Below are 27,038 nucleotides of genomic sequence, written 5' to 3'. Positions count from 1 at the left end.
CTGATTATTTTAGAATATGAAACACCGATCAAAGGATACACCAAATGGAATTTATAGTTTCGGTAATTCTGGTGGTATTTCCTCTCAACCAGACATCTATTTCAATATGCTGTACTCATTTCTGGTTTATAGCTATGCACCAAGGACAATTTGGGAGTCTCAAAGTTAATTTGAATAAGACAGAGTTATATTTATATAGAGAGGGTACTCTATGAAAGCTCCGCTCATTAATTTAAGTTCAATGGCAGAGCTGGGGGGGGGGAGGCAGGTGTACAGCAGGTGTAGCACATCAGCTTCAAAAAAACAGTGCTCCTCTCCAGAACAGAGAGTACAGCATCAAACCAAAGACTTGTCTTCCAAGGTTTATTAAGATAGTTTCAAGCCTCTCCAATCCACTCAGATCTGATTTAAGCATATGTGTAACTTCTAAAACACATTCAGGTAGTGGCACCTCTCAGTTTAAATTAAAATCTTCTAAGCCTTCTCTTTTAGAAGAAAAAGCTTCCAAACAGGAGAAAAGAAGCTGATGTTTTAAATGGATGAATGGATTTGCACAAAGCTTCAGGCAGAGGCTACCAAGTCATAAACTCCTGGCTACCCATCTTAAGGATTATCAGCTCTTAAGTCCAATAAAGCGACTTCATGTTTCAGTAAATTGAATGGGAACAAATTTGAGCTCCAGTGGGATAGGGACTGAGAATCAGTGAAGGAAAACAAGCAAACAGAAATGAGCAGCGACTAAGCCACAAAAGCGGAAGACTAGTTAAAAACAATGATGAGGAAGAAAAAGAGAGCACAACAGAAAATGCAGCAATACAACATGGCACAGCTTCTTTCACTAACACCTCCTCCCCAAGTACAACAACCTTACCAAGTGTACGAATATGAACAAAAGGAGAGCCTGACTGGATCAGATTAAAGGAATTCCCAGTTCAGTATCCTGTTTTCCCACCTGATCAATCAGGTGTCTTTAGGAAACCCACAAGGAAGTCCTGAGCCTGGGAGCACTCTCCTGCTGCTATTCCGCAACAAATGATATTCAGAAGCATGCCATCTCTGATCTTGCATGTAGTATACAGCCATCACAGTTAGTAGCCACTGACAGCCTTATACTCCAAGAATTTGTCTAATATCATTAGACGATATATATATATGTGGTGTGAAGTTTAGTTACTATACAGATATACTGAATTTCTATCCGGGATTTCAGTTCAAGCATCTCCCCAAGATATAGATACAAGAAGGTATGAGAACCCACCCAAACCCTGCAAAAAAAAGTGGGATGAAGAGATGGGTAGGGTAGGGTAGGGGAAGTCTATGATATCAAAACAAAGAAATTTCAGAAATGCTCGCCCAGTCTAGTTCAAAACTAAATAACACATATACTTTTTGTCTGACTTAAAATTACTATGGACAACCTGTACTTCATACATAATACCTATTGTAATATACAAAGGAGGTGTAACAAAACAAGTAAAGGGGAAATGGCAAGTTAATTAGTTGGACGTATTACAAGCTTATTATTTCCCTACATACTTGTGTTCCCAGATAAGTAACCACAAAACACACTATTATCCACTGGAATTCCAAGCAGGTCGGGCTAAAGGGTTAGAATTAATCACTTGTTTTAACCAATGTTTATAGCCAGCTAACAGGAGTCTTGAAAACCTTGTCAAAGACACGTCAGTTTAATGAACTTCAAAATTCCCCTTGTTGGCTTTATATCACTAAATAAAATTACAGTTTCTTATTGCCCTTTCTTTTCTTTTAACTTGTTTATGGTGACACAAGGAGTTCTTCCAGCTTAATGTATGGGTTGTATCTGAATAAGTCATACTCATAGTAGACTCACTGAAATCAATGGACATAATGACTTCAGTCAATGGACGTGAAGATTTCAAGAGTCCAGTCTTGCATATGTGAATTGGTCTTACACTGTCAATTCTGACAGCTGTCTCCTCTGCTTCATTATACATTACAAAGTGGCTCGAGTTACATTGTAGCACTGGGGGTTCAGAAGTGACCGCAAAAAATAAAATAAAAATCCCACAATGTATGCTAATCTCCCCTGCCCAGCAGCACCACAGAATTAAAACAGTTTATTGAGAATTAATCTGCAAGATAACCTATTTTTCCAACATCTCACATATCTAAGAACCGCTACCAAAACCATTTATTTGACAAAGGCTGGGCATTAGCATACCTGTAGTTAAAGGAAGATGACTGACAGTTGTTAAACACGTCAAAGTGAACCAGATGGATGACAAAGTTGCTCCTGACAATAGCAGAAGCAGTATAAGTTTCAGCATTCCCCGGATAAAATCGGCAAACCTGAAAGGAACACAAATCACAATTAACAAACCCTTCACAAATTCTGTAAACTTTAGCCAAATTGTTAAGTACCGTATTTTTCGTCCCATAGGACGCTCTGCCCCATAGGATGCACCTAGTTTTTTGGGGGGAAAATAAAGGGGGGGGGAAATTCCTTTATTTCCCCCCAAAAAACCAGGTCGGGGAACAGCGGTATGGCGGCGCTGCGCCTCCCCGCTGTCCCCCAAGCTTGTGGGGCTGGCCGATGTTTGCCCGGCGCGCAGCAGGCTGCTATCTGCAGTGTGGGGATGTCTGCCCGGCGCGAGGGGCGCTCTGCTTAAGGGCGAATTTTGCGCCGGGCGGCAGGCTGCTATCCGCAGTGTGGGGAGCCCTGCAGGAACTCCCACGGGCTCCCCAGGCTTGCTGATAGCTTCCAGAAGCCTGGAGAGCGAGAGGGGTCAGTGTGCACCGACCCCTCTCACTCTCCAAGCTTCAGCGAAAGCCTGTATTCATCCCATAGGACGCACACAGATTTCCCCTTCATTTTTGGAGGGGAAAAAGTGCGTCCTATAGGGCGAAAAATACGGTACTTAATTCGTTCCAGAGGTCCGTACTTAACCTGAAACTGTCCGGAGCCCGATTTCTGTTCTTATCCTGAAGCAAAGTTCTTAACCTGAAGCACTATTTCTGGCTTAGTGGAGTGTGTAACCTGAAGCGTATGTAACTTGAAGCGTATGTAACCCAAGGTACCACTCTATAGTGATTTCTAATATGATATATTGAAGTTTAAGGAAGGTAAAACACCAAAAGAAGCAAATACTTCTTATGAATAAGTGGCAATAGTATGTTTCTAAGATAAGTACCTTGTTCAAAATTGATCTGTAAAAGAGGTTTTGTCTTTATACTTGCCCCTAAAAGAAGAGTTTTACAATCTGAAACACATTGGATCATAACAGACAGCTACATTATGAAACTGAAGACAAAACATTATCACAAACCTGTCTCAACTTTATGCTCTTTTAATATCGGAAACCAATACATGTAAGTTTTCCTCTGATTTGAAACTTACTATTTTCCACATATTATCACTAAAAAAAACAGTGGGTTGGATCCAAAGGGCTTCCATGAACCAAAGGATCATTCATATACTGAGAAGAATCTTCCCATTCCTGTGTGTCAAAATACTTTCCACTCTACTTATTAATATTTTCACACAGGCCTAGATTGGCACTAGGGACTACTTTGCTGGTCAAACCAATCCCCTATCCTGTTGTTAACAGTGGCCAGTCACACCTTTGGGAAGCTTATAAATCAGACATTAAGGAAAAATAATTCCAATATTTTTCTCCTCTGCACATAGAACTCAGCGATATAGTGCCTATACAGATGTTCTTGTTAACAGCTACTGCTGCCAACTCCTAGTCCAGTCTCCACCGACAATGTGCTTCCCATTGCTGCTGCTCATTCTCCCATCCCTCTCCATTGTTTTGTTGGTATAATTGTGACAAAGCACCTAGTTCCATGTTAAATACAGAGGAGCGATAAAGATAGAAAAGCAGGAGACAAATGCTTCCTGCCACAAATACATGTCCCCTCCCACCAAAAAGTCTACTGCTCCCCACATCTGCTTGGCCCAGATTTTATTATCCAAAAAATTCGCATTATGTGCCTCCTATAGTTACGAGTAATAATTTGCTGCTGTCAACTCTGCTGCTCATTGCTACTGAAATTACACCATGCTACAAAGTTGCTGCATTTTGACTTTGCTGCTGTTTAAAAGACGAAGGAAATTCTGAGCTGTGAAGGACAAAATCTGAAAAATATCTCTTATCATTAGTGAATGCAACAAGAAAAATGTTGGGGGGGGGGGAAGAGGTTGATTTGTGTTGCTCTGCAGATTTAAAAAAAAAACAAAAACATGAGATTGTCACTCTTTGAAGTTGATTTTTCTCCCCTCCCCACCACCAGTCTAGTCTATCACTGCGAAGGAAAGGGTGCAATATCCGCCAGCTGCCTAAAAGATTGAAGGCTCTTCAATCATAAACATGCCATATAAATTATCTCAATGCTCCTGGTCTGGGGCTTGGAGTGGCAAGATCAAGGGCATAAATCTCATGTGAAGGAAGACACGGTACACTACGGGTAACAAAATAATGAAATTTGAGAACTTATTTTCCAACTGTGCCTTCCTTTGGCAGGCATGATTCTGTTAACACCCGCAAAAACATTTCTACAGCATGCAGAGAGAGTTTGGCATCCAAATGACAGCTTGTGCATCATTGAAAATGGGAGGGACACTTGAATATAGTTTCTTTTACATATTTCAGATAGCAGGTAAATAATGTTCATAAGCAGAGTGAAATTATATTGAGATTTAAGTGTGATGAAAGGAGGAACTGAGAGACTAGGAGGAAGCAAAGCTACACTATAGTTCCTAAAAGGAAACGCTTGATGTAAGAAAATTAGCAGCTGGTAGAACACAAAGCACCCCCACACTGAGCTATTACAATAGGTACCAGGCTGTCTGCCTGGTAAGTCACAGGACTGACTTTGAAATACATGAGCCTGTCACACTTGACAAGAATCATTAGCTAATTTTCCTAATTACAACTTTCAGCAAATTATAGTCAGCACAGACATTGATTCAACTGTATATAGATAACTGCTGAGTAGGCCTAAAAGGGGGCAGTCATCCATCAAAAGTGGCAAACCACCGCTCCTTGTGTGCCCAAAACCCTATGTTTGAAACTATAAAGCTACTTAATCAGAAAGAGATATCTGGCAACAGTCAGTTAGCTTTTTCTGAAAAAGTAGAAATGATTAGGATGAAGGAGGCAGCACTGGGGTCCACAGAATATCTACATTGCTATGGAATTTGCAACCAATTTCGTAGCAGCTACAGAAGACATTAAAAGGATATTATGAGGCTGAAACCAGGCTACATATTTAACAAATCAATCTATCACAAAAGGTCAGGATTTACCATATTTTTCGCCCCATAGGACGCACTGGCCCATAGGACGTACCAAGTTTTTTGGGGGGGAAATAAAGAAAAAAAAATTTATTTCCCCCTCCCCAGGCACTTGTGGGGCCGGCAGGGGGGAGAAGCGCTCTTCTCCCCGCCGCCCGCCTGCAGACCAGGTCCGGGGACAGCGGGAAGACACGCTGCGCCTCCCAGCTGTCCCCGGAGCTTGCGGGGCAGGCAGCGGGGAGAAGCGCTCTTCTCCCCACTGCCCTCCTGCAGACCAGGTCCGGGGACAGCGGGAAGACGCGCTGCGCCTCCCAGCTGTCCCCGGAGCTTGCGGGGCTGGCGGTAGGGAGAAGCACGCGTCTCCCCGCCGTCAGCCTCCAATCCACATCGGGAGACAGCGGGATGGCAGCGTTCCGCCTCCCCACTGTCCCCCGAACTTGTGGGGCTGGTGCTGCGGCTCTCCTGAAGCCTGGAGAGCGAGAGGGGTCGGTGCGAACTGACCCCTCTCGCTCTCCAGGCTTCAGCGAAAGCCTGCATTCGCCTCATAGGATGCACACACATTTCCCCTTCATTTTTGGAGGGGGAAAAGTGTGTCCTATAGGGCGAAAAATACGGTACGTGAAGTCAGCATATCTGCACAAGTCATCTTAAGACTAGAAAATGGTTTGCCAATTTAAGAGCACCTTCATCTTTAGGAGCCAGGTGAAAACGTTCCTCTTCAACCAGGCTTTTGGCTGATTAATACTTCACAGCCTTTAAGCTACTTATTTGTGTTTTTATGCTGCATTTTTATGTTGTGAACCCCCCTGAGATCCTTTGATGACAGGCGGTATATAAATCCAATAAATAAATAAATAGCTCAGATGAAGCAAGAAACTGAAGTTTGTTATTGCTATGCCCAACCCCAGTCCAGAAAACAGAATCCACAGGGGACAAACTGGACCTCCAGCTGTCTGAAGACTGGGAGAAGCAGATGAGATTTCCTTCTGTTAGTACTGAAGATCCTTAGAATTGAAAGGGAGCCTCTACAGAATCCTGTTGAGGGGCCCTTAGGGTCAGAGTGCCATAAGCCCCCAGTAGAGTCTGAGGGAGAGGCTGAGATATCCCTCCTCACCTTGAGTACAGGTGTCTAGATATTCAAGTCCAGGCAACAGGTGCATAACTAAGTAGGTGCCCGAAAGCCCACAGTCACAGAACAACTCAAGAGTAAACCCCCTTTTAGGGGTAAAGGTATTCCTTGAAATAAAGGGCTCTTAGAATGCCCTCAAACACCAGCCTGGGATTAGGCTCAGCCTGGTAGGCCAGCCTTTATCAGCCCCTTCCTTGAGCTTCACAGTTGCTGAAGAAAAACACAGCTCTTCAAGCTCCCAAACACCAGACTCCTTGACTTCTTTTGCCTAGACTAGATTTCCTCTGTTCCTGACACTGGATTAAGTTTTCAAATTAGGCTAAATACTTGTGAATCACCCTGGTTGTCTCTGTATGTCTTCTTTGGCAATCTCGTGTTTGAAGCCTTGGCCTCCTTGGATTCTGGGGTTGGGCCCACCCACAGTCCACACCTGTTGAGGCAGGACAGTTACAAACCAGTATGGGAAGCTTCAAATCTGTTTTGAGTGAAGGAGGGAGATACAAGAACCTAAGACTCACGACAATACAGTCTGGTCACAAACCCCCAAGGATTTTTCTAATGTTCAAATATGGCCAATCTAATCTTGGCAACAGATTTCATTCTCTAATTAAATCTGTTCAACTTCATTTCTAAATTAAGTTTCCAGAAACATGTAAAAATAAGCAATGGCTGTTGAATAGGAGGAGATACTAAAAGAGATTCCAGAGGTGAGAGAGCAGAACTCGTGACAGCCATGGGATTTAAGACACAGAACAGCAACCCAAAATGTGCCAACATCCATTCAATAACAGTAATCTCCTATATCATGTTAAAAACTATTTTCAAGCTTCTATAGACGCTTTTAAATTCTGGGAAGCTCCTTCTTCTGCTCATAAATTATATTGTGCTCTTAAACTGAGCTTGGAAGGCCATCCTCTTCTAGTCATAAGATGATGCTAGTGCATATCTGCTGACTCAGACCTATTATGTAAAATCTTGACCTTTTGTAGTAGATTAATTTTTAAAACATAAAACTTGCTTTCAGTCTCAGAATATTCTTTTAATGTCTTTTGTAACTGCTACGAAATCATTTTCAAACTCCACAGCAATAGAAGAATTTTTGTGGAGCCCAATTCCACAAGGGCTGGGAGGACAAAGCCTTATACAGGATGTAGGACCTGATAATATGGGGGAGCCCCATCTCAAAAGAACTTGTGGATTTGAAGCACCAGTGGCATCAAGAGACTCAATTCTTAACCCTTATAAGAAGACTCTATAGGCAAGGGGATAATAGAATCCGAGGATTGTAGACCTGGAACGGACCACAAGGGTCAACTAGTCCACCCCCAGCAATGCAAGAATCTTTTGCACAGTGTAGGGCTCAAAACCGTGACCCTGAGATTAAGAGTCTCTACCAACTGAGCTAGATGCTCTACCAATTTTTCCCCCATAGTAAGGATAACAAAATATGATACCAAACCACAGTGTAATATTTGGGTTTGTTATCTCTGAGCAGTTAATAAATCAGAGAACTTGTAAATTAACTGCACCTCGTAAGCCCGACTTTTCTTCTCTAAAACAAAAAACCTCAACATGACATCAGAGCTATCAAATCTCTCTAACTATTCTGTTGAGGAGTCCATCACATCTGTAATGGAGGAGCTGAAAGCAAACAGGTAGGAAAACCCCACTGATGGTTCCTTGATTATTTTACCTAAGTGGTTCTTTCCACCTTTGGATGGAGTGGATAGGGAGCACTTGTCAAACACAATAATATGAACTGCTCAGTTTGATGACTGAGCAAATGGAATTTTCAGCAGTCACTGCCTAAAAAGATCATGAAACACACAAATTGCTATGCTAGAAGATGAACCTATTCCCCCCCCACAGAAAAGCATTTCTTCTTTTACAATTGTCATAGATGACAGGAAATGATCCTGAGGGGTATTGTTTCAGTATAACTAAAAGACAATTGCAATGAAGAAAAATAAAATGACGTATGACTGTGATACTTACCTTGCCAGTGCTATGCCAACAATACAACCTCCTACAATAGACCAAAATCCAATCCAACCTGCATCCACCTAGAAAAGATTTAAGAGTGAACAACACTGTGTTATTTCAAGCACAGTAACCATGATAGTATTTACTATAAGCAAATACCCACTAGAATTCAGAGGTACAGCACTCTGTAGTTCTATTTCACCTTTGATAGACCTATTCTCCATTAATTTGTCTAATCTCCTTTTCAAAGTCATCTAAGACAATGACAGTCACCATTTCTTGTGGCAGCAAATAGTATAAGTGAATTTTGTGATGTTTGATTAAATATCTCCTTTTGTCCAACTCAAATCTATTGCCAATCAGTTTCACTTGATAACATTTCCCTCCTAGATTTCTACAGGATTTAGTTAAAAAAAAATGTCAATACACACATTTCAAGAGACACCAGTGTTATCCTTTTTCCTTAGCCTCTGTTATCTGCAAATGTTTTCAGCATCTATTTCAACTCCAACCCGTTGACACTTTTACTACAAAAGCAGGACATAGTCTCCAGTGCATCCTGCTTGGTTTGGTTCAGTTACCAGTAGCAAAACCAGTATTTTGCCTATGATGCATAAGCGAAGCTAAACAATATACACATATACATACTTGGCTTATGTCCTTTGGGGTTAATATCAAGTCTAGAACACCAGACCATCCCGAGAAAACACCCAATGGTATAGCATAGGCTAGAGCAATCATCAGAAACCGTGGGTTGCTGAAAGGAAAATAATAATTAGGAACAGTTTTGCCAGTGTAAGATTATCAAGTTGTTCTGTTTTAACTTTGTCGACTTCACTTAGAGAAAACTTTTATTAGGAAACTCAGAAATGGAATTAAATCAATAACCAAATCTAAATAGCACCATATATAAATGCTGAAGGCTTATCAAAGGTTAAGTACCTCTGCAATCACATAACTATTGCAAGAAGTCACAGCTTGTGGATGGAGTTCTCTCATGTTCAGATGTTGGTACTACATATTTTAGAGGAAAATTTGTGGCAGGACAAATATTGAAGGACCCTAAAGAGTTGAAAGGAAATGCTTTTGTCTTATAAGCCTGATTCATTGGGGGGGGGGGGATGGACAAGCTGAAACAGTATGGTGGAAAAACTACAAGGGCACCTCATCCCCACAAAATAATCTTCAATGTAACCCATGTATTCCACTTCAGTGTCTCATGGAGACAGAGTTTGTTTGGCTTCTCTCCCTAAAAAAAAAAGGGGGGAAGGAACTCTGTGTGATTGGACCATTCACAGATGTGCTTATTAGGATGAGGGAAAGAATATTCTTACAGTCACTTGCTCAGTAGTGCCCCCATCTGAATGTATGAGGCAGGGCAAAGTGTATAGGTTGGGTTTTTTTTATTCATCCAGTGTTACTGGGGCCCTGCATTTACTTTAATGTGTTTTCACTTTGTAGAGCACTAATATATGAATTGTGTTAAGCTGATTTGCCAGGAGGCTAAGCAAGTAGATAGCACAATGTTGTGGCAGGAATTTAGGCAAGATCTCTTTTTAGTCTCCTCCAAGTATATGACTGAACAATCAAAGAAGCAGCTGCTAATAAGGTGTTTTCCTACTGTACTTCACACTGCTGTTGCTAAGCTCTTCTTTCTGGCACCACATTTTAAAAGCATTAATTATGTTCCAGCGTGATCTGTAGGACATGCTTCTGCTTCAGACTTTCCTTGCCTTCAACATTGTTATTATTTTTATTAAACTGCCTTGAGTGCTAACGTTTGTTAGACAACAAGAATCAGTTCATTAAGTGCCGAAAGCAAAATATTTTAGTAACAAATAATATTTTTCAACTTTATTTGTTGCTTTTACTATTCAGACACACCTCAGTTCCTTGATTACACACCAGCATGAAAAACAGACAGAAACTCAGAAAGTGGCTTCTGCCTGCAGCTCCATTTGCATTTCCACCCTATTAGACTCCTATCAATAGCAGGGAACATGGCTATAGAGCTGGTAGATTGTGGTGTTGGGAGCGATCCCTGATCCATAGCAACATGGAGCCCTAAATTATGGATATTATTTTTGCAGCATGAGCTACGGGATATCCAGCTTAAAATCAAAATATAACTGAGGACCAATCCTAAATCATGCTGAAGGTTGTCTGCAGTTACATTTTCTCCCCTCACTGCTTCGATTGCTGCTTAATTCTACAGAATTAGCTCCAACTTGGGTGGAATGGTAAGAGATGAAGTGCTATTCTTAAAAACAGCCAATGAGATAAAATGTAATATACACGTAAGCACTTGAAACATCTGCTTAATTGCACTCTTCTCTTTTTCTTTAGCTATTTGTTTACCAAATAGTAAACAGAGGAAGTGATTTTTTTTGCCAAGTACACTCCATTCATCCATCAAAGAATAACATCTGTGTGTTTACTACACATGTAACAAACTTGGCTCGAAGATACACAGTTGTTGAGTTGGGTACCTGGCTGAACAGCCAACTACCCGGTAGAGTGCACTATACAGAAAACTCTTCAACCTACTGAAACCATGAGAGGAAGAAAGAAGCCCAGCTTCACTTACATCAGACGATAACTAATGTGATATGCTGAAATGGCAAACAATATCCTGTACAAATGTGCCTCTCCGAATCTCTATTTTTGCCTAGCAACATAGTGATTTACACATGGTCCACGGCACAAGGAGAAAAATCTCAAAAAAATGGAAGTATTCAAATAAATCTATAGAAATTATTCACTTGAAAGCCTTTGGAAGGGGGAAGGGAAGAAGAAAGGAATTTGGAAATAGTGACTACCATCTCCATTAAGACAGAGACAACTGTCTTGAAGCTGTGCTAAGGGATTCAGCGTTTTCCCCCTCTTAAAAACAATTCACCTTCACTGCACACTAAAGGTGAAGCTGTGAAAGCTGTATCATCATCACCTTGTCAAGTAAGCAAGAGCTGACAGAAAAGCCCCAAAGAAACAACTTTACTGTAAATGAAGGAAACAACAAGCTGTTATCTGTTTAGAAAGAAGTATATGCTTCTCAACTGTTTCCATTTGAGAACTGCAGGGATCATACAGCTTTACTGTCCATGATTTACTAAAGGCATGGCCAGTAAATCAGTATTATGTTCTGTATTAAGAATTTGTCTTTTCCCTGTTAAGTGCAGTAGCATGGGTCAGCAGGTCAGATGGGGACTGTTGCTCTTGCAGTAGGGCTCTGTTTTGTGGAAGGTGACTTGCTGGTATGGGAAGCGTCGTTTTGTACACGTGCTTTATTTGAGCAGAACAGAACTGCTTCCCATACCAACAAGTCAGCTTCCACAAAACAGAGCCCTACTGCAAGAGCAACAGTTAATTTTTCAAAAATCCTTAAACAAAAGTAACTACCCAAGCAAAATTTCACAGAAATGACATGATCAGCTGTTGCAAACCCCAGATTTTATCATCAACATCACCACCTATATGCTAATTTCCTTCTAAAGAACTGTTTCAATGCAATTTACACATCATGCAGCTATGGCATTCTCTTTACAGCCCTGCTTTCAAATTTCTTCTCACATGTAGCAATGAGATGGAAACACCTTTTGATTCTGCACCATGCGCCAAGCCATTTATTCTGACATAAAAGGCATTATAAATATAGTCTTCACCAAATGCTCATGTTGGTTTTCTTATTAATAAGGGAATGGAAGACTTATCGTGTTCTCATGCCTTTCCATTCTCTGCTTAACCTTTTCAAAATTACTAACATGTCCGTTGAGATGGCAGAATTATTTAAACTATTAGGATTCCTTCTTTCTTCCCACACCTCATATACTAAACCGCACCTGCTGTAATTTATAGCATCAGTATTTTGCAGTGCAATCGATCTCTGCTGCATTTAGTTAGGTTTAAAACTATTTTAGGTACAGAAAAGGTAGAAGATCCATTCTAGGCATAGGAGAAATGGTTCACAGAGCTGGGGGAAAATTGGTCATTTGTATAACCAGTAAATGATGTTGGCAATGATCCTGCCACTATTTAGTAGTAGCTATATACCAAGACTGAATTGAGATGCCACATGATATAACAATTAAATAAGGAAAAAAATTACCAAATTGAATCTTCTCCAATGTAAAGCTTTAGAATATAATTTATAATCTATTTGTTTAAAATGCACACAAACATAAACACATGGTACCAACCTACTGAAAGCTACAGCCAGTCATCTTTCTCTCAAGTGATTAAAATAAAAGTAATATTTAGAAGTAATATTTGAAGAAATTTAACAACTAACTCCCTCTTCTCCCCATAGCCACTAATCTGCCCCAAAGGGTTGGAAGAATCCCCAGAGCAGATCTGGAGTATATGCAAGGGGAGCAGAGGGAGGGAAAGTTTCACTCATGGAATGCTCACAGAACCATTCCATGTCCACAGTTACTTAGCTGGATGCAATCCTGCACAAAGAAATAAATACTAAGGCTTAGTAGTCATATACTTCTAGCTTCCTGCGTCTTAAGCAAGAAATAATTCACTCTGCTACAACCGATTATAAAATAAGCTACTTACTCTAGACAAAAATGATTAAACACCTTCCATTAATAGCTATGATAAACAGCCTCATCCATTCTGGGTGAACAGCACCAAGTGCAATGCCTGCAGCTCCACCTGTGCAGCATCACAAGTCATGCTTCAGCAAAGTGTTTGAAGACACTACAATGGTGGGCCAATGCAAACACAGCAGAAGAATCAGAGGCAATGCTAGTGGTGGGGGGGACACAATGGAGTGGGGACTACCTACGGTACATAACAAGAACCCAATACGATCCTTGAACCAGTTATTGTGAACGCAAGACTCCACTCAGAAAACAAGGAAACCAAAACACATACCATTTATTTAATATCCTTCTCTGGGAGGAAATTTGACTCTCTATAGGGTTTCTCCTTCTGCTGCTTGTCTTTATTGTTTTATTACATAGTTTTAGTAGTACTTACTGAATTAATATTTTATGTAAGTTAGGGCTAGGGAACCATATACCAGATATGATTGACCAACCAGGACTGTCAATAACCAGAGATGATGGTAGCTAGCCCCAGAACATCTGGTGGGCCTTCAGGTTCCCCAGCCTTGATGTAAACTACTCTGTGACATTTATCTGAAAAGTGGCAGATAAATACGGTAGGCAAACAAGCATGAGCTGACACAGCTAATGAAATTGTACACTAATCTCACAACACGGACATCAATGTTGATGCACACTTCAGCACAAATATTACAAATAGAAAAGAAAGGACACTGAATAGGATGCACAGAGGACGAATCGCCAACACCCCAGTTTGCACTGAAGCAAGGATGGAACAGCAGCAGCGTATTGCTGATATCCAAAAAAACAACAACACTGCATCTTCCTAAACGAGCTTACACAACACAACACGCAGCTCAATGCGAATCACTTACTGGCCAGTAACTACAATAGTTCAAGAGAAAAACTTCTGCACTATTCATTCATTGTCTACATTCTAAATAACAATGCCGTGATTAAACCTGACCAGTATACGCTCTGATAGCACATGAAGAATTCTGAAGCCAACAGCTTTCGAGATTATTACATTTGCACAGCATACACAATTTGCATACTATCTGTATTTATTTATTTATTTCATTTATATATGGAGCTCAAGGTGGTGTAGATGCTTCTCCTCCCCATTTTACCCTCACAATTCTCCCAAAACCATTTAAAACATCCGTCCAGTGACAGGTTAGTTACACACAGACACATCTACTCAAGAGACAAAATATTAAGAAGAAGCATTTGGAAGGTCAGGAAAATATAGTGTACAAGGTAAATGAAAGAGTAAGTTCCAAGGGTTTCTTAAAAGGGAAATAGCCAACAAAGAATTAGTCTGCTCTTACATTATTAATCGTGACCAGCATTTCAAATTACAGCCTCATAGACAGAAATATATTCAGTATGTAAGTATAGGAGTGTATTCTTTTTTCTTTTATCTTTAAAAAGCTGGTAAAATTGAACTTTTGTAGTTCTCCATTCAACTTTACAGGGATCTCAGATTCAGCATTTAGAATATTATGAACAAGCATCCATTTTATTAACATAGCTCCCAGATGGAGCCCTGTCAATAGGCATTTTATATTCCACCTGCAGATCCAGCTGTTATTCAGGTTTTTATTTGACAGTAACATTTTTACAACACAGCCCGCAGGCAGACAAGGAGGCTGGCTCTCAGGTGACAGCAGCAAAAATGGTGCCAAGTGTCCTAAATGGAAATTGATACTTTATATATATAAAACAGTATCTTGCATACTGCTCAGTTTCTACTGACTGGCTAATTCCATTTTGGGACCCAAAAAATATAAGCCACAATTAACAGAGGAATTAGGGTCTCTTCTTCTCTGTCCTTGCAGTACTCAAGTTCTCTAGGAAGAAGAATAAATCATTTGAGAGATTATCTTCTCTTGAGTTTCCAAGGCGTGTCAGGGAACGATGAGAATATAAATGAGGAATCATGTATTAGTGTATAGCAAGGGCGTTTGGCATAATTTTGTGAGCATGTAGAAAAAGCATAGAACACAGGTTTGTCTGCAAAAGAAGGTTCCCTGAGAAGCTCTGTTTTTGCCTTAAGAAAGAGTAAGCTTGTAGAGATTATTTCCAAAGGTATATTTGAAAGTTTAGGTTAAGCAGAGAATAAACAGGAATTATCAAGTCTTATGGGGGAATCACTCTGTTCATTGGTGCGCCACCCAAAGTAGAAAGGATCACCCCCCATGTTTTTATCTCTCTACTCAGTCTCTGTTTCCTCTTGTCAATCTGCTTATATAAGGAGGGCAGAACAGTCATCAATGCTAAGTAACAGATACATTTTGCTACCCACTCAGTTCACACGCAGAAAATAACACTTGACTCCTCATGGTTTGCTCAGCAGACCACCTTCAAGTTAACTTCTCTAGAAGTAAAGAACTATAGAAATGATCCCTGAATGTATTTCCCTACAGTTTTAGAAAAACTTTTTAAAACAACAAATGCTGCATAGTTCATTTTCCTTGTACAATTTAGGCTTGACTGGTAAGGTGCAAGTCCAACGCTAGTAAGGAGACTTCATTTTGCTTCGATGAAGATACACAAAATCCTCACTAAAAATAGAGAACTGATTCAGCTTCTTAGTCAACATGAACAAACTACAGTGGTGCCTCGCAAGACGAAATTAATCCGTTCCGTGAGGCTCTTCGTATAGCGGTTTTTTCGTCTTGCGAAGCAAGCCCATTGACGGCTTAGCGGATTAGCGCTACAGCTGTCAAGCGGCTTCCAGCGATCAGCTGTTAAGCGGCTTATCAGCGGAACAGCTGATAAGCGGCTTATCAGCTTAAGAAAAGGGCGGAAAAAGCGGAAAAAACCCCGCGGGGGGGATGCAAGATTTTTTTCGTCTTGCGAAGCAACCCCATAGGGGAATTCGTTTTGCGAAGCGCCTCCAAAACGGAAAACCCTTTCGTCTAGCGGGTTTTTCGTCTTACGAGGCGTTCGTCTTGCGGGGCACCACTCTAATCTGTTTCACTGGCTTTTAAAATGCCTTTCTGTTATAATGCCATTTTGTTGTACCATAGTAATTGTTGAGACTACGTAATTTCAAAATTGTGGAAGACTGCACCCTGGAAAAGCAGTATGTATTGTAGCTTAGAATACAACACACTACAATACATACTGTAGCTTAATATTATAGCTTACAATATTATTTTAAAACCCACAAACATTATAAAAAGGGCAGGAGTGCCATGACCTCCTGTACCAAGCTGACCAAAGTATACATACCTTAATAGCCTACAAAAACTTCTTCTGTAGCTGAGCCTCTGGCTAGCTGCAGCTACACTGGGTGGAAATGGAGGACGTGATGGGAAGTAGGCTAGGGCTGCAGAGAATATCAAGGCCACAAAGCCAAATTCTAAGGGAATACAAAGGGAAAAACAAACCATTATGGTAGATGCTGCTGCTGCTATCATCATCATCATCATCCTATTATTATCCTATTATCATTTCATATGAAACACCTCAAAGCACTCAACAATATCAGCAATGCAAATACATGTGCAAAACCAAAGCAATTCAATTTTGGTTCAAATACACTGGAATAACAGATCTCAGCTCAAATTGATTCTGGAAAATCTTTATCCACAGGTGCAAAAAAACAAACAAAAAGAGGCAATAGGGAATCCACCTTACTGATGTGCAACAGGAATGGAATATGAATATTCACAGAATATACGATTTGATCCACACATTGATTAAAAAGTGAACCTTGGTGCACAGAAACAGCAGAGAATATGACATATGTGTACATATACATACCTACATACATACCTACATATACATACACACACACACACACACACATATACACATACATACATACATCTGAATATCTAACTAAATAAAAGGAATGAACAAACACATACAGTACTCTTTGCTCACAGGGTCCACTCTCTCTGTTGTTCCGGCCAGGCACCTGAGACAGGTTTTAAAGGACAACCGCCACTGCAAAGTTTTGATCTTTCCCTTGGCTAAGAGATGTAGAATGCCTCAAGTTTAAAGGACAGGCAACTAGGACACCATCAACCCCACCACCACCACCTAATGTTATTCCTTCACTGAGTAATTGCTATTTCACCCCAGGCCATGTAGACAAGTGGCAAATTGCAATCTCCGAGTTAAATATATAAACTGCAGCTTTACTGGGACAATGTAGGGGAAGAGCTTTTAGCAATCTAAACTCCTACATAAATTCTCAGTAGAATTTTAGGAGTAGAAGATTAATTGCAAAAGCACTGTGTAGTACTAGAAAGCAACAAGGGGCAGGGGAAGTGACTGAAATGGAAAGTGCAGGAAAACCATTTCAGGTGAAAAGCGCAACAGGAAGTAAGCATCCTGTCCAAAATACTATGTGAGCATCTGAAGGAACAACAAGAGTATGGGGTTCATAGCAGCCTAATATGCCATTTGGAGTCCATCCATGGCTTAAATTTAAGCTTCAAATAGGGTTCCAATACTAGCACAGAAGTAATTAAATCTAAGAATAGAGTCTGAAAGCATGTGTCAGCAGAAGGGACAAACCATGTAGGGATGAAGCAGAGGAGATCAGAACATATGAAAAACGAAGGCAATAGTCATGGCATTATTCACTAAAGTTGAATCCAAACAGAAGACCAGACAGAAGTGGCACCTAGTCGATATCCTGTATCTGACAAATTAAAAGTCCTTGATGCTTCAAAAGGAAGCATGTGCAACAGAAAACCACAGAAGCACCTCCCAGTTCCTGGTGTTCACTTTTAGCATCCCATGTTCAAAGATGTAGGAGCAACCTGATCAAGAGAACTATGGTACAAATCACATAGCTTTTCCAACGCAGAGTTTTATACAAAGTCACATCAATGAAGAAACAATGATTCAACTCAAATGTTTTCAGTAAAACCAGCAAGCAGGTCTACATAAATTCATTCAGCTTTATTCAGCTGTACCTGCCTAGTGAAAGCCAAATTAATCTCAAGCAGCCATTTACAAGAACATACAACATTTGGCCCAACTGCTTTCCCTGCCCAATTCTAATATATAAGGTTGTCCCAATGCCCTATAAATATTGGCTTCTTTACACTAAAGAATCAATAACCATAATCCAAAAAGCTAGAAGAAAAACCGTTCTGTGATAAGGCAACACGTTCTGAAAAAGCCAGTATCATCACTCACCAAAAAACCCCAAACTCGTTCCCCTTTTTTCGAGGAAAAAATGAGTATGATGCAAAGAGTTTGACAGGTCTGCTAAGTGAAGGGTAAATATTTCTAGTTTTGTATGGGCTGAATCCAGTGTTACAGCTCTACCCACACAACAGACCAACACAATAAACTTCCTATTCCTCTTCTGTTTTTTCCAGCCTCCCACACATACCCAAATTATTTCCAGAGCATTGGGGCACCCTACAAAGCGATTTTGGAGATGTGCAGGGAAGGAAAGGAAACAGAACCCTGCTTCACAAGCATAACTACTGTGCTGGATACAGCAGCAGCATTATTATTATACATTCTCTCTAGTGGCAAATATGGCCTGGGTCTGTAGTCATTGTTTTATTGTTTATCTACTCTGAATTTTTTGTTGTATTTTAAATTTCTCTTTATGTGATAATATCTAGCCCTAATAGCATGTTCTGATAGAGGGCAGATTAGGAATTTTAAAAATACAACCGATCAATCAATCAATCAATCAAGTGAGACTACATTGGCGGGCACCAGTTGCTATTTCAGAAGTTTTCATATTGATTTTAATGTATATGTTTTATTCACCATGCTGCTGTTTTGTTGTTTTATACCAGCTGAGTTACACTTAATATATTGTTAGTTTATTTTGTTTGTCTGATGCTTATATTTTGTTCCCTATCTTTTGGGAGCTTGGTTCAGAAAAGGACTGATAAATATTTAAATAAAATACAATATACCGGTATGGAAAGTATTCACAACAGCTGAAAGTTTACACTGCCCAGCTGGCTTGCAAAATTAGTTTGTCATTTTTAGCTATACTACATTGGTGCTGTGGGCAGTTAGTGTCCAGGCGCTCACTGCCAAAGCTTTAATGATCAAATCAGATCAATATGTAAGGCAAACAACAAATTAAAAGGTCCAGTAGGTACACAAAAAGTGAGAATGCATTTTAAGCAGTTCCCAGCTATGGAAACGAATAGAAGTCAAAGTTTTCCTCTTGAAAAACCAACTACTTTTATATTCCTTGATTACTTGTAACTTTCCAGCTAACAACTAATATAAACCCATGCCTAACAGATACATTTTAATGTTTCTGCATTAACACAACACTCCAGCCATTTCCTCTCCAGTCAACATGAGTGAGTGAGTGAGTGAGTGAGTGAATGAATGAATGAATGTTTATTATTACAGCTAAACAGCCAGCATACCTCCCATCAGCATGAATGAATGAATATTTATTATTACAGCTAAACAGCCAGCATACCTCCAGTCAGCATCTGCTTGTTAATATAAACTTGTTACGGGGGCGGGGGAGGGGGAGCTATAATCTGCGGACTACTTTTCCTTTGTGTTCCTTTTCAATCCCAGCCTAGACTTGCTACCACCCTTGCATCACATTCATATATAAGGGAAATGTCTTCTTAGTGGCTGCCCTGGAGGTCTGTGGCTGCCTGCCTTTAGAAATACATCAGAGGCAAAGCAATTTCTGCCTAGTGGAGCCAAAATGGAACAAATTGTGCTCAGTTATTGACCCCTGGAAGATAGCTGTGAACACTACATAAATCTACATAAATCTACATAAAAATAAAAATATTTTGAAGGTAACTTAAAAATGATTTACAGAGGAAAGCAGTTAATTCTGGACTTTACTGACTTATGAAAAACTGTTATTGAAAAAAGCAGAACTAAACCATCTCATGAAATGTTTGCTGGAGGAACTGTCTGGCTTGGGAAGTCTGAAAGAGGTATTACCTCTGGAATGACTGGCGATATTCAAGGCAACAGTAAGCTCAACAGCTACACACCCCACAACCAGTGTTTGGCTCCTACAATTAAAGGCAAATCATTCTAGAGCTCACAGTCATGGAGATTTATTTTCAGATGAGTCACTAGAGGGCACCAGCAAACTCCTAATGGATGCACATTATGAAATTAAGTGGGAAATTACTTCTGCGATACCTGCGTACAACACAGCCTCAATGCGGTCTTTGATATGCTCCGGGCTGCTTCCAGGTGCAACTGTGGATGTGCCATTCGGTCCTGGAACCACGAAGGGTCCTACTAAAAAAGCGCATGCTCCACCAAGGTAACCAATCAATGATGCAACAGCTGTGGCGGTGGCACGCTCATCTGGTGAAAACCATGTAGTGGAGAGGAATGGAGCAGCGCTAGTGACAGTAGGGCCTGCCAATCCATTCAACAGCTGTCCTCCGTGGATCAGCCTAGGGAGAAAGCACAACACAAGACATTTACTGGCCAGGCACAAAGCTACCACTGTGGGTGGGGGTCAGTTTCTCCCTTCATACCACACTTGGAGACAACTGTGAGATACTGTCGCTGCTGCTGAGCATCTCCAAGACATGGAACGAAAGCAGAATATGCCTCTTCCTTTGCCCCAAATCCTCTCCACATGCCAGATGAGTCAGGTGAAGGAGTGGGGTCAATGTCAACTATGACTAATTAGTTACTAATATTGATAAAAATCTAAGAGATTAAATTTGTTTACCTAACAGATTATGGTACCAATATTTTAAAGTTAATTGGGTTAGATTAGTTGATTTGGTGCAGTCTCCTTGATACATAAGTAATTTCTCAGCAGGCTAAAAACATTCTGTAATACAAACTGAGAAGAGTTAGATTTTCCTAAACTCCTTTTTCTAAAATGCAACTTGAAATGCAATGGCATTTGTCAATCTTAACTCATGACATTCAGTGGGGAAACTACTATATGCTGGTAAGAAGCTGTTGTATTATTTGGGTTCTCTCAAATAAAACTAGCAGCCTTCACACAAAGAAGTCAAAATACAGTTTATGAAGAGGCAGCTGTCCTTGGGGTATGGAAAGTCTACGCAACTTTGTTATTTCTGCATATGTCATTCGTACTCCAATAATTGCAGGAGGAGGAGGGGGAGACACATGCCAACCTTTTGGTAAAAATACTGAACTGTCAAAAAAAGATTGCATAGCTGCTATTAAATCGCTCACAGCACTGAATCCGTTTAGAATTTAGAGAACAGAAAATCTGACAAAACATTAAGGTTTTATGGTGTAGTGTTTAAGTACAAGGCACTGTCAGGCATGTGTGTTCTTTAAGTTTGATGAACATGTCAATTCCTTTTTATTTATTATTTGGAGGGGACATTAAGGTAATCAAGGATTTCACAACAAAACTTTAAAAACGATATCAGAGGAGAAAGGGTGGGAATCTATCATTATGCTGTGACATACATACTGAAGGCTAAGAGTTCTGTTGTAAACTAAGATTAATAACTTTGCCCAATTATACAATCTAAGGCCTTTGATATACAATTCCAGAGGCCATACAATCTCTCCAGCCTTGTTGTCATTGAAATAACATGCCAATGCAGTGTTAGGCAGCCATATGCTCCTTCTTGTCAATACGCAAAACTAAACCCCCAAACACTTAGCAAATAATTAAACAATGGCCATACTTTTGCAGGGACAGACATACTGGTCTGCTTCCAATGTAGTCAATTATCTCCTCTCTAATGTAAATTCCCCAAGAAGATTAACAACATACAGTAGAATTCATTATCTGCTCTATATCGAGGTGGATTGAAAGACATTCCATCATACAAATGTATGCATTTCAGTAATCATTTATAGAAACAAAACATAAATTAGCAAAATCCCTTGGGACTGAAATCTGGAATTGCTCTGTTATTTTGTACTAGGGAAATCTGTTACGAAGAAACCACCTCAAATACTGCCGCACACATTGGGACAGTGAAAACAGAACTCAGATTGCGTTGTATGTGCAAACTGGAATCACAGCATGATGGATGCATGAAGCTTTATTATCGGTTTATGCAAGCTGCAAACGTAATTTTCACTGACACTATGTATAAACAAAAGAGAGAAAGGGTTACATATGGGGAAAACAGCAGACTGTAAAGTTCCAAAGCCTTCCATCAAAACATTATAATCAACAAAGACAATGAGAATGACATGCCGAAGAGCCTCAATTGTCACTGTTTCCACAATGTTAAATAATAAGGTACGTGACTGCTTAACATAGTACTAAATAGAAAAGGCAGACGTTTGAGAAGATGACAGTTGTGCAGCAAGTGACACACTCTCTCTCTCTCTCTCTGATTAGAAAAGGGGCGGGAGGAAGTAAGAGGGAAGTGATAAAAGTTGCTGCTTCTACCAAGTGTACTGTTGTCAGAAACCCAAAACAGAACTTGCGCCCCGCCTCCACTCCTGCCGGCCATGCATCTTCTCAGCCATGCTACGGTCAACATATTGCTGCCTCTAAAAGCAGCAGGTCTCCCTCTCTCCCTCCCAAATACATTTTGCTGTCTAAAGTGGAACACTAAACGTTCTCCCTGCTTAAATCCTCTCTCATCTACCCTTGTGGCTACAGCATGAAATAGACATGGTATTTAAATGCAGGACTTTCAGACTTAATTCTCCTCAACACATACATTAGTTCATTTCACTGGACCAAACTAGTTGCCCCTTTTAACAGCCTTTACTGATTTTCTGATTGATTAAATGATTCCAAGGCATTTAATGACTTGTACAACCCTGGCTTTAAAATGCAATGACCCTGTTGTCCTCACAACTAGAGTGGCCAAAGGATGCTAAGAGTGGAAACTGTGACACCATTACCTGTACTGAAATATCTTCATTAGTTTCTCAGTTAGTTTCTGAACTCAGTTAAGAGAGCTGGCATTAACCTATTAAAAGCCCTACACAGCGTTTGGTACCAAGATATTTATTGGAGTGCTTTCTCTCATACCAGTCTGCCTGCTCACTAAGATCATCATCTAAGGTTCTTCTCCAGGTACCCTGCCTTCAGACGTGTAGCAGATGGTGACTGGCGTTTTTTGGTGCTGCTTTTGTGCCTTTGGAAGATTGCTTGGTACCAGGTGAGAATTCCCTTCCCCACAATGCTTTTTAATAACATATTGCTGCTGTTTCCTTTTATTCTCTTATACTGTCTGTTAGTTGACCTGGTAATTCTTGGACCTTGAAGGTGCAAGATAAAAACTGAATTTGTAAACAAGCAAGTATATATAGGGCTGCCATCTGCTGGGTTGCCAAATAATGCTTTTGGCACAGATATTTTGCAGGCATGCATGATGATGAGATTGGAAACAGGGTTCATTCCACCCTGAAAAATCAGCTTGCTCTGCCAAAAGACCAGCTCGATCACATGCCTCCTACACAAGCTGTTCCAATACCAGCTGGTCATTATAAGAACTAAAATGGTAAAGGGACCCCTGACCATTAGGTCCAGTTGCAGATGACTCTGGGGTTGCAGCGCTCATCTCCCTTTATTGGCCGAGGGAGCCAGCGTAGAGCTTCCGGGTCCTGTGGCCAGCACGACTAAGCCGTTTCTGGCAAACCAGAGCAGTGCACGGAAACGCTGTTTCCCTTCCCGCCGGAGCAGTACCTATTTATCTACTTGCACTTTGATGTGCTTTAGAACTGCTAGGTTGGCAGGAGCTGGGACCGAGCAATGGTAGCTCACCCCGTTGCAGGGATTCGAACCGCCAACCTTCTGATCAGCAAGCCCTAGGCTCCACCCGCATCTACTATTTAAGAATTAGTGTCAAAATTTGCTTTTTTCTCTATCCCTTCCCTGTCCCTCTAGAAGAGCATTAACAAGTGTTCAAAACAAACAAACAAACAAACTTCTTAAATTATGTGGAACTCAATCCTACATAGCTTATTCAGAAGTAAGTCCTGCTAAGTTCAGTGGGCCTTACTTTTGGTAAACTGGTACGAGATTGCAGCCTTAGATCCCCAGTTTCTACACTCTGACAGAAGCAGCCCCCCCCCAAAGTTAGCTGTTCACCTCAGGGTGTGTAACAATTCCCAGTGGGTAATTTAGCAGATCCATTATTCAAGTTGTGTGACATGGAGGATCATTTTGAAAAACAAAGTAATTTTTAGCACTAGTAAATAAAATAAATTTTATTATTACGGTCACAGACCAGTTCTGGAGCACTAGTAAGCATCTTTTTTTCACTTGTTTTGCAGGTTTGTCTTATTATATTTTCCTTCACTCTATAAAAGTGGACGCCATGGAGGGATGTATAAGCTAGGTGATAAGTCAGTAACCTAATTATGATGTTAGCGGCTCTTAGCCCGACCTCGGCCGGGGAGGGCAGGATACAAATAAATTACTGTTATTATCATTATTAATTCACTTTGGAAGAGGTTTGAAGTGAACATTCCCAACCACCGACAATCTGTCCTCTTCATTTCCCAGCATTTACTGCCTTTATACATTCCAAATACCAAAACCAGAAGCCTTGTTGAAATCTCTCTACCACATACTTGTATTAATTCACTGATTTATGAACTCTGTCAGAATTAAGCCACTTTTCATTGGGGTTTTTTGTGTATCTTCACCTTATCTTCCTAGAGACGGACAGATAGGAGATACCCACGATATGGTTCAATGTATGGAGTAATCTACTACTATTCTAGAAGACAAATTTGTAGCAGCTAATATAGCTGACAGAAAAATATGAACACAACAGTATCAGTGCATTTTGCTTTTTTTATGGTGTCTTGTTATCACTGCAGCAGATTTCAGCCTGAAAGGACTATCGGAACTCTTTCTTACAAACCATCATCTGTTCTAAAAATTGCTCTGAGATTAGAAACATTTGTTCCCGTTATTTCTCCATTTTCTTCTTGTTTCTGTTATCCAGAAGGAGCAAAGAGCAACTGCATTTTCCCTTACTGCCTAATACTGTAATTTAAGTTTGATTCTGTAATGCAAGATGTCTTTTGTATGAAAGATGAGAAGAGCAAGACAATTTTGTTCTGCACTTGGACCGATAGGAAAGCATTTTTAAGACTGGCTAAGGTAAGAGATGTATTTTGATCGATTTCTATACTCTGTGCTCAGGTTTATACATTACTTTTCCAATATTCAGCTAATTATTTTCAGGTACCAAGCAACATAGTGAACTCTGAGAGTTCAATCTAAGAGTATGAAGCTTTTCATAACAAGCCTGAAACCAAAACTATGAAAGAAAATAAGAAGAACATTTCAACAGAGGGGGTTATGAAATAATCAATTACTTATCCTTTGCCTCAAGACTAAAGTTTGTGAAAGCCAAACTAGAACACCTGATTTTTTTATTTTTTAAAAATAAGCTTTGTGGCCAAATCAAAATCTTGAAGTTAGAATTAATTTGCATTAACTTTCCTTTGAGCTAGTAATTGGGCAAGCAAGTTTACCTTCAAAAGGGGAACTGCTGTGACTGTGTTTAAATGAAAACAGAAAACAGTTCTGCTCTCCTTAACACAATCCAACTGCAAAAAGACAAGGTCAATGTAAAATCCTCAATGGTGAGTTTACAAACATGAAAATAATTATTTCATATCCTATGTGTCATATATACTACATACCAGTGTTAAGAAAGCATTCCTATATTCTGTATATAGGCCAAATGCAACATTTTAAAAAAGGGGTTCACTCCTTAGATGAATCAACCACATGTATTTTAGCAACTTCCTCTTCGGTGGCCAAACATTTGTAACCAAACATAATTACATATAGATTACAGTGTGTAGCACCCCAAGGGGGGGGGGGTCTCTTTAAAATCAGTATGTTATACAGTGGTGCCCCGCAAGACGAACGCCTCGCAAGACGAAAAACCCGCTAGACGAAAGGGTTTTCCGTTTTGGAGGCACTTCGCAAAACGAATTCCCCTATGGGGTTGCTTCGCAAGACGGAAAAAATCTTGCACCCCCCCGCGGTTTTTTTCGCTTTTTTCGCCCTTTTCTTAAGCCGCTAAGCCGCTTATCAGCTATTCCGCTGATAAACCGCTTAACAGCTGATTGCTGGAAGCCGCTTGACAGCTGTAGTGCTAATCCGCTAAGCTGTCAATGGGCTTGCTTCGCAAGACAAAAAAACCGCTAGACGAAGAGAATCGCGGAACGAATTCTTTTCGTCTAGCGAGGCACCACTGTAAAATATTATCACTCACCAATGCCCCTCTAGATGATTCCCCAACCATTTGGAGGAGATTTAGGAGCAGAAGCTGCAGCTGGAGAGGGCAGAAATTGCTATCAATTGCTTCCCCTCCTTTCACTAACAGATTCTCTCCATCAGCAGATAGACCCAATGGATACGACCCAATGAGGATATTTAGCTACTGCACAAACTAGCAAACAAGACTACTGGAACTAAATCCCACTAAAGAATCAAACAAGCTTTTCAAAGTATTGACGAATATAATATATATGAAAATGGATGACATAAAACTACCCCCTCTTTTGAAAAACATAATATTAATCCAATAGTAATCCAATCTGGGGGGTTGCCAGCACATGGACAAGGGTCAGGCTATCTCGGTCCAGAGATGGCCATATATTCACATGTAGCTGAAAAATAAAGGGTTTGTTTGTTTTTGCAGAAACTAGCATTTCCACCTACTGATATTTATGTATAAGTGTCTTGTTCTATACAAATCCATACAAATAGATGTGCTGCCAAGTTATCATTGCTAAATGATATATTTGTACTGCAAAGGTTTTCCGCTTGCTTATTCTGTATTTAGCTTGTATATCTGGCTTCATTTTCAATGTTATGTAATCACCTAATACAATATGGGTAACATGCGAATGATTTTGCTTAATAATACTACTAAAAATAAAATAAGACACATCTCAGGGAGAAAGCAGAGAAATAAGTGAAGCTGAAAGGCTCTTCTAATAAAGACACTGTCTGTGGCTTGATATAGGAACTGCTCCTAGCTAGAAAAGAAAGAGCAAATATGAAAGCATCCAACATAAGTCTGGAGTAGTTTTGACGCTGAACTTGGCTAGATCCTCTCACTCATCTTTGGGGTCTGTTTGTTTCTTGCTGCTATTGTTTTAAAGAAAAGTATAAGGATTCTGAAGCACA

The 27,038-nt window shown here is 40.2% G+C and overlaps 1 protein-coding gene across 2 annotated transcripts in view; it reads right to left on the bottom strand.

Moving 5' to 3' along the window:
- Positions 1–27,038, bottom strand: part of SLC49A4 (solute carrier family 49 member 4) — a 74,093-nt gene that overhangs the window by 27,765 nt on the left and 19,290 nt on the right. For both annotated transcript variants that reach the window (XM_083745244.1, XM_083745245.1), the window contains exons 3-7: positions 20,099–20,361; positions 16,208–16,337; positions 9,042–9,150; positions 8,406–8,473; positions 2,204–2,331 (exon numbers count right to left, since the gene is read on the bottom strand). In XM_083745244.1, the coding sequence (XP_083601370.1) occupies positions 2,204–2,331; positions 8,406–8,473; positions 9,042–9,150; positions 16,208–16,337; positions 20,099–20,361 (698 nt within the window). The remainder of the gene's footprint in view (positions 1–2,203; positions 2,332–8,405; positions 8,474–9,041; positions 9,151–16,207; positions 16,338–20,098; positions 20,362–27,038) is intronic.

This window comes from Podarcis gaigeae, assembly GCF_964106915.1.
Source record: "Podarcis gaigeae genome assembly, chromosome: 1".
In the NCBI taxonomy this organism is placed as follows: Eukaryota; Metazoa; Chordata; class Lepidosauria; order Squamata; family Lacertidae; genus Podarcis; species Podarcis gaigeae.
The sequence above is the reverse complement of the archived record's forward strand: the minus strand, read 5'-3'. Positions and strand labels throughout refer to the sequence as shown.